The sequence below is a fragment of the Xenopus tropicalis genome, chromosome 7 (genome assembly GCF_000004195.4).
Source record: "Xenopus tropicalis strain Nigerian chromosome 7, UCB_Xtro_10.0, whole genome shotgun sequence".
Taxonomy (NCBI): Eukaryota; Metazoa; Chordata; class Amphibia; order Anura; family Pipidae; genus Xenopus; species Xenopus tropicalis.
Window position 1 is genome coordinate 82,261,382 of NC_030683.2, and position 13,784 is coordinate 82,275,165.

General features: G+C 38.7%; 1 protein-coding gene across 2 annotated transcripts; it reads left to right on the forward strand.

Moving 5' to 3' along the window:
* The first annotated feature begins 881 nt into the window (after positions 1-881).
* On the forward strand, positions 882-5,086 carry apoa4 (apolipoprotein A4). Of its 2 annotated transcripts, XM_012966475.2 has the most exons (4): positions 882-1,354; positions 2,191-2,263; positions 2,517-2,643; positions 3,734-5,086. In XM_012966475.2, the coding sequence occupies exons 2-4, from the start codon at positions 2,215-2,217 to the stop codon at positions 4,662-4,664; spliced, it is 1,107 nt and encodes a 368-aa protein (XP_012821929.1). In that variant the 5' UTR covers positions 882-1,354; positions 2,191-2,214; the 3' UTR covers positions 4,665-5,086. The 2 variants fall into 2 exon arrangements, with proteins under 2 accessions (XP_012821929.1, NP_001008099.1); NM_001008098.2 differs by lacking the exon at positions 882-1,354 and having other exon boundaries at positions 2,189-2,263.
* Positions 5,087-13,784: the final 8,698 nt, after the last annotated feature.

Genomic DNA, 13,784 nt, shown 5'->3' on the forward strand with positions numbered 1-13,784 from the left:
CTGTGCCTCATACCACATGGCACTTATTTCCTGTATATTTATACTTATTTATTGTATTTATTTATTATAACACTTGTCCTCCCTGTGTGTAATTCTGTATATTGTAAGATTGTACAGCGCTGCATACCCTTGTGGCGCTTTATAAATAAAGTTTTACATACATACATACAATCTGTTTGTGCACCCGTTTGATCCATTCATTTAGTGGGTTAACAAATACATGTTTGATCTCTCACCTACCTTGGCCAAATCAGGCCTTGTATGCCTACAGCCAGGTCAAACAGGGCCCAGGGTTTAGCAGCTGGCCACTAAATGCAAACATAGGCTTTTTTGGTTCTGGGCTTGTGTAGGCAATACAAATGTGAGTATAATAGTACTTTTGCAAATGCCTGTTTTTACAAAAAGGCCCAGGGGTGTTTTATGGCAGGGATCCTCAACCTTTTATTCCCATGAGCCACATTTAAATGGAAAAAGTGTTGGCAATACAAGCATGAAAAAGTTTCCTGGGGGTAGAAATAAGTGCTTTCATTGGCTACTTAATAGCCCCTATGTGAACTGGCAGCCTACAGAAGGCTTTGTTGGCATTACAAAAACTTCACCTCCTCCTTACAGAAATTCAAAAATTAGCCCCTGTTTGAGTCCACTGGGAACAACATCCAAGGGGTTGATGAGCAACATGTTGCTCCTGAGCCACTGGTTGGGAATCACTGTTTTATGGCATTATGCCACCTAAAGTGGCAAAGCCTTGCCACCCCCAATTTGATCATTATTCCCTGCTAATTGACCATCCCATTCTTTGATTCCAGGGGTGGGGTTGTTTGTGATACTTCACTAGTGTTACTACTTTAATCTCCTACACTAGAAGGACTTCTTGTTGGGATTTAGGCACATGGCCATGTAGAGAGCTATGTCCCTGGATTTAGGTGATTAATGTACTACAGTCACACAATGCAGTCACAGAGGTATTGGCATGTTTCTGTGCTACCATCTAATGCAGATTGATTCAAATGGAAACAAGCTGCTTTATCAGAACAAGGAGTGAGGAGGATGACCTACATTTGTGAAGCTTCATTCTGTTAACTGACCTCAAAGAGCATGTCATATTTCTCTTTACTTGCAGTATATAATAACCACTGGTTACCAGTACATTTCTCAGCTTCTGGCCCCCTCCCCATCTGAAGCAATGTGAGTTATTGATAAGAACATGCTGTAGTTGTTGAACTTTAGAGGACACGTCAGGAACACCACGCTGTAAAGTGAAAGTCCACAATGCTGCTTTATGGTCAGAAAGCCTGCTATAAATAACGGGAGGTGGCACAAGCATCTATCTCACATCCAGATACCAAGTGTCCAGGTAAGAAGGGAACAGATAACTGGAGGGCATAACAAAAAATGTGTTTCTTTTTTTATTCAAACCAGGTTTCCAGTAAGCTTTAATTTGTCCATTGTTACTCAAACACTTACAGCAGAATCCATACTATGCCTTCAGCTGTAAATGGTGTGTAGTTCAATGATAGCTGGGGGTCACAGGCAATTGTAATGTAAAACATTTACTTGTGATGATGGTTAAAGTCTCTGCACAAATGCCATTATCATATTATGGTCACATGAGTTACAATTCAAAACTACAATTGTAATAATGGGGCTCACACTGCTCATGTTGAAATGCTAATTTTTATGAATTATATTTCATATCCAAGTTTAAAATTTATGACAGTTTGGAATCCCTTTTTTACATCATTGAGTAGACTTGAATACTAAGCAACCTGCCATAGAATGTTGGAAAAATTAGTTTGCCAAAAAATATTGGCAAATGGTTGGCTTTGGTGAAAAGTGCAACAACATTTGAAAAGAAAAAAGTTTTTTGCCCACAATGCACCTTGCTTCCTCATTTTGATTTGCACCTGCATGTTGTTGTCAGTTCATAAGCGCCCAAATGCACATCCCTTATTTGCGTTCTAACAGCTGCATGCAAAAGGTGCCTCAGATAAGGTACTTACCACTTGCTCAAGGCAGTTATGTGTTCAGCTCCCATATATACTGTTGAGCTATATCATCATAGCTATATCATTCACAAATTGATATGTGATACAAAGCATCTTTTTTAATGATTTCATCTATAGTGACCAGTAGCTACAATACTCTTCATTGACCCTTACTTTCTTTTCCTTTTCCATTTTTCCTTTATAGATCTGATCTACCCAGGGACTCAATATGCTGTTGAAGGTGACAACCCTCGCTCTGGTTTTATGTGCCATCACAGGTATGTAATGATGTAAAAATATAAACAAAGGAAGATGATAGAGGAGGGTCACAGAAACCAAATAACATTCCAAATAAAGTAACTGGTATGGTGGAGATTTATATATGGGACATGAAGAGCCTAGGTTCTAGGCATCTAGACAATATGCTTTGTGAAATAAAAAACACTCCCGAAACACTTCCGAAACATAATGCAAGTATATGTGTACTGCACAAATGGTATTGTATGTCATCTTACCACTTTCTCTTCTTAGGCTCCCAAGCCGATGTCAGAACAGACCAAGCAGTCAGTGCTTTCTGGGACTATGTCTCCCAGCTGCAAAGCAGCACCAAGGATACGGTGGACCAGATCCAGCAGTCAGATATCACCAAACAACTTAAGTAAGTGAATGATGCTGAGAGTCACAGATAATGTAACGGAAAGAGAAACTACACTATAACATGGACCATACATATTAAGATCCAGTAACTATATAATGCTCAATATTTTGTAGAATTAGGGTTTATTTATGCATAGCAGATATGGAAAACATATCGCAAAATTGGTATGAACTGAATGCCTGTGAGAGGAGAGGCCCCCTGTATGGGTAATTAACTATTATCTAGTTTTGAAAAAAACAATGGCACAAGGAAGAACTTTTTTGCATATTTACTTTAATACTTTCGTTCCCCTGTAAAGTTTATTTTGTAGTGAAAGGTGGCGATTTAAGTTGAATTTGGAATATCCAGTGGATTGACCCATGGTTTGTAAATTGTATTAACTATTAGCTATATATAGAAGTATTACCTATATGTGTTTTACCATGACCAGTGAATCCATTCACACTTTGATGGTTGTCGCAGGGCAAAGAGGATTTTTGTTTTAAGTGATCAACTTATTTACTATAGATGGCTAGGCCATTTTGCATAAACCATATACAACAAATAGATGGCACTGTAGATAACTCCAAATCAATTTGCTGCATTTGTATGTAGCTTCTACTATTTCCTCCTTTCCTTAGTCTTAAAGGGGAAGGAAAGGCTAAGTCACTTGGGGGTGCTAAAATGTTAAGCACCCCCAAGTGACTTGAATCGCTTACCTTGTACCCCGGGCTGGTGCCCCTGTTAGGAGAAAACAGCACCAGCCCGGGGCACCTGGGGCGATGTGCTTCCTCCTTCCTGCTTCGTTTCGCTGCGACTCCGAGTCCGGCGCATGTGCAGTAGAGTGAAAAGCCGACTTTGGCACCCCCAAGTGACTTAGCTTTTCCTTCTCCTTTAAGGCCTTTTAGCACAAATAACTCTAATATAAAAACACTCTGATCCTCACTGATTTTCATGCTTACTTAACCCTTGCCCTGTTGCCCTTTCATTTAATAACCCCATGCTTTGGTGGTCCAAAGTAGATCAGCTTACCTTATAGGCAATTTATTTAGATATAATTGCTCCTGTGGAAAGACAGTAAAATGATATCTCTCTCTCTTTGCATTTGCAGTGTTCTCATACAGGATAAAATGAAAAGTATGAACCTTTATGCTGGAGAACTACAAAGCCAAGTAATTCCCTTTGCAAAGCAAATCCATGACCAACTAACACAAGATTCAGAGAAAATTCGAGAGCAGATACAACAGGAGCTGGAGCAGCTCAGGGTGAAGATTTCTCCTTACGCAGATGAAGTACATAAACAAGTGAACAAGAATTTGGAGGAGCTGCAGCTCAAACTGACTCCTTATGCTGAGGAACTGAAAAGCCAACTAGAGAAGAACACTAACACAATCAGTCAGCAACTTAGGTCTGTAGTTCAAGAAATGGATTCTAAGATTAGGGACAATGCAGGAAATTTGCAAGAATCTTTGGCACCATATTCAGAAAAACTCCAGGCCCAAATAGATGAGAGTGTAGACCAACTAAGAAAACAACTTAACCCTTACACTGATGAAGTGAGAGATAAGATTGGCCATCAAGTACAAAAGTTACGTGAGAGCCTGAGCCCTTATGCAGAGGAGATGCAGGAGAATTTAGCCAAGCAGATAGAGAGCATGGAATTCCAAATGAGAAAGAGTGTTGAGCAAGCAGACACCCAATTAAAACAGATCACTGAGCAGTTAAAAGCTCAACTGAGCCCCTATGCAGATGATCTGAAAGAGAAACTCCAGGTAAATGCTAGGGATGCTAAGCAGACACTAGAACCATATCTCACCGAGCTAAACCAGCAGATGGAGCAGAAGATTGCAGAATTTAAAGTTAGCATCACTCCCTATGGAGAGGCACTCAACAAGGCACTAGTGCAGAGGGTAGAGGACATGAAACTGAAATTTGGGAAATACACAGTGACTGTGCAAGATCAAATGGAATACTTAGAAAAAGACATCCGAGATAAGTTTAGCGACTTCATAAATAAAGGTATAACTGAAACTGAAAACTAAACAACGTATACACCCAAATTGTCATCAGACCACAGTATCCATTACAACTTGCACCACCTGTATGCCATATCAATCATAAAAAGAAAAAAAAATACCCAGAGATTGGGCTGTCGGCCTACTGCAAATCAAGTAAGAAGAAAATGTAAAAGTGAAGTAAATGCACACTGTAGCAAGTTTTGTAAAACACAGATTTGTCTTTGTGTTATGTCTGTCATTTGTTGTGCCTGAATAGCTTTATGTTTCTCTTACAGCCCTAAAATGTTCCATTTTATTTATAATTCTGCTGCCATTGTTTCTTGGTCATTATGTCTGGGATGAACCTCCCCAGTAACAACATAAGGCCCTGTAATGTTTTACGTTGTGGTTGATATGCATGCACTTTATCAATGCTTCTCAATAAAATGCAACCCAGCAATGCAAAATACGTTCTTGTTATTTGGCTGGCATACGTGTGTATTTTAGGACAAAAACAGTTTTGTACCACATCTAATGGGTAAAATTACAAAATTTACAAAATGATGTAGATCTTTTGGCAAAACATACATATATAATATAAATCCATGATTGATCATCTATAGCTAATATGGAATATTCTTTTCTAATATAATGGAAGAAACAAACTGTAAATGCAGATTAGGTGTAGTGCTGTCAATACCTCGGTCTCCAAACACTTGTTGTTATTAGATCCTAAGCCTCTCTTACTTCTAATTTTATTAAAGAGCTTATTGGTGGGCAGGGCCGGAACTAGGGGTAGGCACAGAGGTACCTGCCTAGAGCGCAACGATTTGTGGGGTGCCAGTCTGGAGCCTCTCCTAACCCTAGTCAGCGCTCCTTTGTCATTGCCCCCGTTGCTTGTCATTATGTGGTGGGGGCAATGACCCATCGCCAAAGAACACACAGGTGCTGGGGCGAGATGGACGGCCAGGTTGCCTAGGGCGCCCGGTTGGCTTGGATCGTCCCTGTTGGTGGGCACCCACAACTGCCAAGAGCAATTTGTTATATGACTACCCTCAAGAAAAAGAACTTGAATATAACAAAGCAAGACATAAATATATAAAGTATGTGCTTACTAATGAGGTCCAGAGTGGTACATAAGCTGTAATTGTAATTAAGTCAATAAAAAAGAAATGGCTATGGCTATGGCTATGAAGAGCTTTCCAATCTGATTAAAACTATAAGACTGGCATTTGTAGGGGATTGTTCAATCATAAATTATAGTGGATAAAATGTCTGCTTGTCAGCCCCTATGTCCTAGTGTGCTGTAGACAAATGCCCATTTTTTCCATTTATTAAAAAGGCCCTGAATATAACTCATTAGCACAACAATAGCACATCACTTTCCTTGTGTCTCTTGATTTATATTTTTTAAGGATGATTGACATCAGAACCATCAGAACACTCTAACTGACAAAGTATAAATCCATAAAAAAAATCAAACTTTGTTTGGTGTGCCTGAATAGATTTAAGAAGGACATAACTATAAATTAAGCAGACTCTGCAATTGCAGTAATGCCTTTGGCAACACAGGGGACCAGTGGTATTTAAAAAATTTGTGTATGAAAAATGTCCTAAAAACAAATGCCAACACTGGGGAGGTGCTAGAAGGATCTGTTGGCAAAGTAACTTCTAGTTCCCATTGCCTTAAAATTTCCCTCTGCCACAGCCACAGGGTAGTTCTCCAACCTTTTTCAATCATGAACCATGAGCTTAAGAAAATACAATAATGCAGACAGGTATATTAAAGTGAACAAACCTATTGTACAGGTGAATATCTCATAATAATATCTGCTCCCACACTCCTTATTAACCAGGTAATGTGGTGCTTTTGTTCCCTGGATACATAGCAAGGTATCTCCATAAGAATTAGTAAAAAAAAGACTGTATGAACAATCTTAAAATTTGCTTTTTATTATTAAAAGCACTTCTATGTTGTTGCATCAAGTGCCATCACATCCCTCCTGCCATTTCTGCTAAATCCTGCACAAGTGCCCCTACTGACACTGGGAAACCATGGAGCTACTGCCACCCTGAATCTGCTGTTAATTTGTATTTGTGGTAGAAATACTCACCAGTTAAATAAACATGACATTTAATCACGTGCGCTTTCATATTTTGGCCAAAGTGGGATACTAACACCCCATTTTTTGTAAAAATTATTCTTAAAGGCAAACTGAGCACTGGCAATTTTCCTTTCTCTTTTTGAGCAGGTGGCTTTTGTCATTTCTAGCAGCTGGTCAGCTCCAGAGTGTGGGTTACACCGAGTGCTGGCAAAAGGGTGCTTCTAGCAGCTGGTCAATACCACAGCGTGAGTCAGAATGAGCACTGGCGACTTTTCTGTGTTTTGTGTACAAATTATCACTAGATATTGCTTATAGCTGCTATGTAGCCTTTAAAACAAGTATTCACTTTTTAGGTGTATGTTAATGAGCTGGGGCTTAAAAGTCCCTTGCTTTCTTACTAGAGCTAAGGTTAAAGGTAGGTGCAACATGTTCTTTCTACTCAGTCACATTGTTCACAGGGTGAGTTCTGGTATGTTATAACAGTAACTTATCCTAGTTGATCTGCTTATGGTACGCCCAATTCCTAATCACCCCAAAATGCTCTGCCTTTGCCTTTGCTTTATTATTGCAGATTTTGAGACAGTAATATTATACTGGGTACTTGGGAACAGCTAGGAAAACCAGTATACAATATTAATAAAATATATCTTAACTGTTGGTGCATACTTACAGGCAGTATACCTTTTTATTCAGCATCAGTGCAAAGAGTAGAACTTGTGCTGAATATACTTATTGCCATTAGTTTTAATCATGAAAAGTCTATGGTTTCTGTTATATTTTTAGCTAAACAGGGCAAACAAGGAGACTGTAGCCACTCCATGTTTGGTTCTTGAGAGGTAAATTATTACCAGTGCACACACATACCTTTCAACATTTGACCATGCCCATTTTTGTGACAACACCCCCTAAATACCACTCCCATTTAACAAAATTTGTAAGATTATGTAAAGATTGAACATGTTTGTTTTATGTGTTATTACAATTTTGCTAATAAAGTTGAAATTGCCCTTAAAGCTGCAAGTCTCAATTTCCCCAAGAGACCTATTTATATTATTATTTACAATTATATCTAAGTGTAGGTGTTGACTGATGAGTATTCTGGACTCTCTGACAATAGCCAATGTATAATATTAAGTTTGAGAAACATTGTATGTTTTTTGGCGTTCAGTGCAGGAGATCAAAGGAAAATGAGGGACTTTTCAGTAAGAATCCGGGAGTGCGGGCTGAGCTGTTAAAACTGGTACTGTACCTTGAAAGTTGGGAGGTATGCAGATAAGCAGATGCCCATTATGTAATGGAGTTATCTGAGCTCTCTAATTATCTTCCTCGCAAGGACCAAACATGGAGTAGATATGTACAGTTTTCTTGTTTGCTCTGTTTAGCTCAATAAATAACAAAAAACATATATTTTTTATGCTTATGTTCAGCAAAAGCCCTATTCTTTACACTCATGCTGAACAATGGAGGTATACAGCTCCTTTAAAAGTACCCAGTTTACTATACATAATCTGGAAAGTTGGTGAAATACGAGGGAGCTCTGTTCTATATCATATTTGATATAATGTCCTGAGTAGTTGTATAGGTTCTACACCTAAAAATTCATACAAGGAGCAGACCTATGGGTGGGCAGAAAAGGCACATGCCAAGGGTACAACAGTAGGGAGCGCTAGGCATATAACTTGTCTGCCTGCCTACCCCAAATTCTGGCCTCATGAATAATGTGCTGCAACATTAGTAGGAATTAATTTTCAGCATATTTCACCAGGTGAAATCTTTAAAAATAATCCATCCAATAAAGCTTATGTAGGCATTTCTGAGCAGAGGTCGGCCTGTCACCATAATTTTCAGGCACAGAATTTCTCATAGATAAATACAGCGGTGATGGGAACCATGCTTCTGTTTTTTAAAGCAAAATGTTATGTACTTAAGAGCCTTCACCCTTTATTCCTAGGTAACTACTATCTATCAATTATTTTCCCATAATAGACAGTAAGGCAAAGTCCACTGTGTGCAAAGAACATCCATTATCTTAGTATTCTCGAGTCATACGTAAAAAGTCACCCTGGAGTTTGCTTCTATAGATATAAAAATATTGTAGCTCCTAATAGGTAAGAATCCCAATATGTATAGACTACATTTTCAGTGAACCAATCTCTGCCCTCAATATAAACTGTCTGTTTCAATGAATATGCCCTTATAAATGAGCAAAATCAATGTTATCATAGCTTTTCCCAAGGTGTTTGTTGTGTATTAGTTTCAGCAAACATGGCAACATTTAACTGGATCACATCTAATTTGCTGATTCCCCAACATTTAAGATGGAAGTATGGTTCTATGGTACAGTAAATGAACTGGACTGGTCCACCTGTAGGCGAGGAAGGAGGAAGTGGCGTGGAGAAGCAGGGCTCTGAAATGGTTGAGAGTGACATCATTACCTGGTACAGGCAGGGTAGAGGCAGATAGCAGAAATGGAACCAGGTATGAGCTATTACTGAGCAGGGCAGAATTCTCATGCAGTAGCGCCACCTGCTGGACTGCAGTAAAAATGACAGAGTGGTTATAAAAAACTAAAAGTCAAGCATGTTGCTTCAGTAGAAATTGTATAGCTAGCAGGGCCTGATTTCTGATCCGTGCACCCCGAGGCCAACCCACTTCTCCCCCCCCCCGTGCTCGCATGCGCGTATGCGCGTTCGCGACTCACCCCCCCCTGCGAGCGCATGCATTTGCATGTGCGAAAATTTAAACTTCTTAGGGAGCAGTGGGGAGAGGTCCCCATTGCTCCGTATGGGAGCGAAACTTTGGCGCGGCAGGGCGGCATGCCGCCCATACATTTTTGCCGCCCTAGGCCCGGGCCTTTGTGGCCTCGCCACAAATGCAGGCCTGATAGCTAGTCCGATGGGCATTACTGAAAGGCCTTTATAGAAATTTAGGTTTAACCCACTTTTAGTTAGGAATGGTAGCACAGAAACAGTGGTTAAAGTAAAAACAAATTCAACTTTAATAATGTGTGTGTGATTAGGAGGACAAATGTAAAACCCCTGGATGGGGCCAGATGCCAGTGCAACCTGACATGGAAGAAACCACATGCTTAGCCAAAGACTAAATGGAAATAAGACCTTAATCAGTACTGATATTATTTTATAGTCATAGCTATATATAACATTTTTTCCTAAAATGTTATACATACATTAGACATACCCATCATTAGCCACACATTACAACCTATATTAGTAGGGAATTCTATAACTTCATTTCTTCAAAATAAAGAAATTCTGAAAATTTCCTAATGATATATATGTTCTCTGCCTACCTTCTTGAATTCGTTCCAGCACAGAGAGACACATGAAAAAATGCAGCCCTGTATTTCCTATGTGATTGTCATCATTGTGGCACAGGCAAGCATTGAACACAGCTGGGATACATCAAGTTGCATTGCACCAGTGCAGTTGGTACTACTTGCTATGTGTTAGTTAGAGCAATCTAAAAGTTAGTAAATAAACACCCATTAGCATTGTCGGTACAATTAATGGTATTTTGCAAATGTTTTGTGCCCGATGCATTCAGGGCCGGAACTAGGGGTAGGCAGGAGAGGCCTCTCCTGCCTACCCCTAGACTGTGCTGTGCTCCATTGCCCCCGCCGCTTGTCATTACGTGGTGGGGGTAATGAACCATCGGTTTGCATCTCACCTCCCCCCGCGCCGAACTGTGCATGCACGCCAACACACTGGGGGGAGGGTGCGATGCGATAGTGCAGGGGTTAGGTGGCCGACCGGGTTGCCTAGGGCACCCGGTCGGCTCGGCCCGCCCCTGGATGCATTTTACTCATATTCTTAATAAGCACTTCTGGCTTTTCTTCTGTTTAGACCAATGAAGAAACAGTTAAAGAAAACTTCTGTTTTACTAGACCCAGTTCAGTAAGTGTGCGGCTTGTGTAAAAAGTCCAAAGAATAGGCTCAAATCAAGGTGTTTTCTGCACTTTTCCGCAACAATTTGATACCATGATATCACCAGGCAGTACACAGTCTTATCAACACCAAGGCAAATAAACTACTGCATTGGTTTACATAAAAAATCCTATGCTATTAGTCTATAATGCTCTCATATTCAGACATATATGTAATGAGATATCAGGTTCCCTCAACAGCAGTTGCTTCTAGAGAAAATGCAACTTTTTGTTCTGTTACTTGTTTAGATGCAGAACTGTGTAGTTTTATAACTTATAAAGTCATTCCTTTGAATTGCATTGCATACTCTAGGCAAGAACTTACCAGGTATCTACAAATAGGAAGTTTATGCTAGATAGTACTAGGTTTATCAGGTAATCGCAAACCTAGACTCTGCGGATGGCACTGAATGTAATTTTACTTCAACATTTTACCAAACATTTACCATTTTAAACATTTACCAAACAAAAGATTACTGATTAAATTATGCAATATTGGCCTGGAACATACTATTTGTACTTGAACAGAGAACTGGCTAAAAGACAAATTACAAAGATAGGCGATAGATGGAAATGTTTGAGATGGATCTGTGTTGTTACTAAAGTACCTCAAGACTGTCCTTGCTCCGCTGCTTTCCTAACTCTTTCATAAATAACCTTGATGTTGCCAAGTTGTATGCATCTAACAATAACAACAGGCTTTCCTGTATCATTTAAAACAGCCTCTGTCCAAAAATGAAAATTTAAAAACAACCTCTATCCAAAAATGAAATATTTTGTATAATTAGGGAAAATGGAATTTTTAGCAACTTTACAATATAACAATTTTTTCCCAGAATCACAAACCAAAAGAAGACAAGAAGAAGAAAGAGGAGGAATAGAGTAAATGTTGGGTGTAACTTTAAGCTAGGTCCATGGAGAGTAGGAAGGTAAATTAACTATATCAAGGGTTAGCTCTCTGTTTTTATATCTGATATGGTGGGTAGTGATGGTTGTTTACTGCTAGGAGTGATCTGTTGCTGTAAATTATCTGTGTTTGGCCTCTTTATGAATTTGACGTGTAAATATTCCCAGTGATGCTAATGCTGGAAAGAATGTAAGATCTGATATAATATTAATAATAATAATATTATTCATCCCTCTTACAATAGGCATGGTTCTTTTGAAAAGCAGACAAATAATTCATACCAATGAGTGTATTTGAAATTAATGTATTGAATAATAAATCAAACGATTGTTACAGTAAAGTGACTATTAAAAACAATATTTCCACTTTTGGATCACAATGAACAACGATTTAGACAGTCTACGTTGTTGTTACCAACAAACATAAAACGTGGTGGTGTGGTTTCTTCTCTCCAGCAGGTCCATCATGGCTCCCCTCTGTCTTCCAGCGCCTCTGGTCTGCAGTCCTCACATGTTGTCTGGTAACAAGCTGTTCCTGTCCCCTCACAGGCTGCTCCCCTTGACCATTGTTCAAAGACTACTGAAAAAGTTTCTCGCATACAGTAATGAGTTTTATGGCTCCTATAGCAGATGTACTGCCCAACCACTAATCTTATGAAAACCATTTGATATTGAGATTTATCTTTTAGTTGATTGTAAGCTACCTGAAACACTGGTTTTCTAGTAAGCCTACGTTTACCATAAGACATGGTGGACATAAACCCATGTAAAACCAAGATGTTAATTTATTTCAAGAAGATGAGATTCGATTTTGTGGCTTGCTGTATCAGTCTTGTGGAGTGCAACCAATAAGCCTTTGCTAAAGGGCATGTCCAAGGGTAAGTGGAGTAAAGCACCTACTCCTTTTTAGCATCTTCAACAAATGTTGAAAGATTTGGAAAAACAGCATTTATCTTTTCTGATGTCTAATATTATCTGTACATTCATTTTATAGATAGTTCCTGATGCCTCAGGGATTTAGAATATCTGAATGTTTGTCGAGATGACATGTTATAGTTTGTTGGGGATCAATTTCCCCCCAATGGGACAGATTTAATTCAGTGAGTTATCTCATGATTTATCATGTGATAGAGAGATTCAATTCGAAGAGAAAAAACTTTTCTCCTAATTCAATTCCATTTTTCTCCATAGATTTTAAAAGAGTTTTTATGTGAAAAACTGACATATTTTTCTGAATTGATGTCAAATTGAATCACATGCATCATTTTTCACATGATAAACCTATAAAGACTGAGGCAAAGAGAGAGAGACTTATTGAATTTATAAATTGAACACACTACAGGCAAAGAGCTTATTGATTTAGATTAGGCAGGCATTAACTAATTCAGTGTGTCATGTTTGTAGATTTTATTCATGTTTTCATAATTTGATTTTGTAGCCTTTAATTGATCATGTTTACTGATTCCTAAGTTAACTTGTGAATTCATTTATAATTTAAGAATGACAGTATGTATTGCAGTGATTATTTTTAGATGAATTTGTCTTTTTATAGAAATGCATCAATTAATTATTGTAATCAATTGCAATTAAAACAATTAATGTACTTATGATAATTATGATAATGCTAATTATTCAGCATGTTTTGTTGTGGTGAAGGCGCATATCGTTTGTGCATAGTGATGATAGAATCTGTCTCATTTCACTTCGTAAAATTTGCAAAACTGCAAAAAAAATTAGTGAAACAACGAAAAATGTGTGAAATGCGGCTACCCTGTGGCTTTTATTTTGTGCACAACATATTTTACATGACCACTGCTTTTTTGAGCCCACCGTGCCTTTTTTTGAGCCCATAAATTTGCCTGGCGAAAAAATCCTTTTGTCACTATTGGTGGGTATTCTGAGTACTTTGGGAGTTGTAGGCAGCAGATGTAAGGATGCAACAGAACCACTTAATCTTCGTATGTATCCTATAAAATTATGTCACACATGAGCCGCAACTATACCCCCCACCTCCCGGAGAATGCGAGATTATATACTCGCCAAACATGTTGGAATTTAGGGTTTATTTTTTTTTAAACAATTGCTTTGTTTGGATCTGTAACAAAGTTTTATGTGGCACCTAGTGGGGAAATCACAGACTAGAGGTATTGACCTGGACATTCAAATCACTGTTCAATGCTGTATGATAACATTGAACACTGTGAGTAGCCA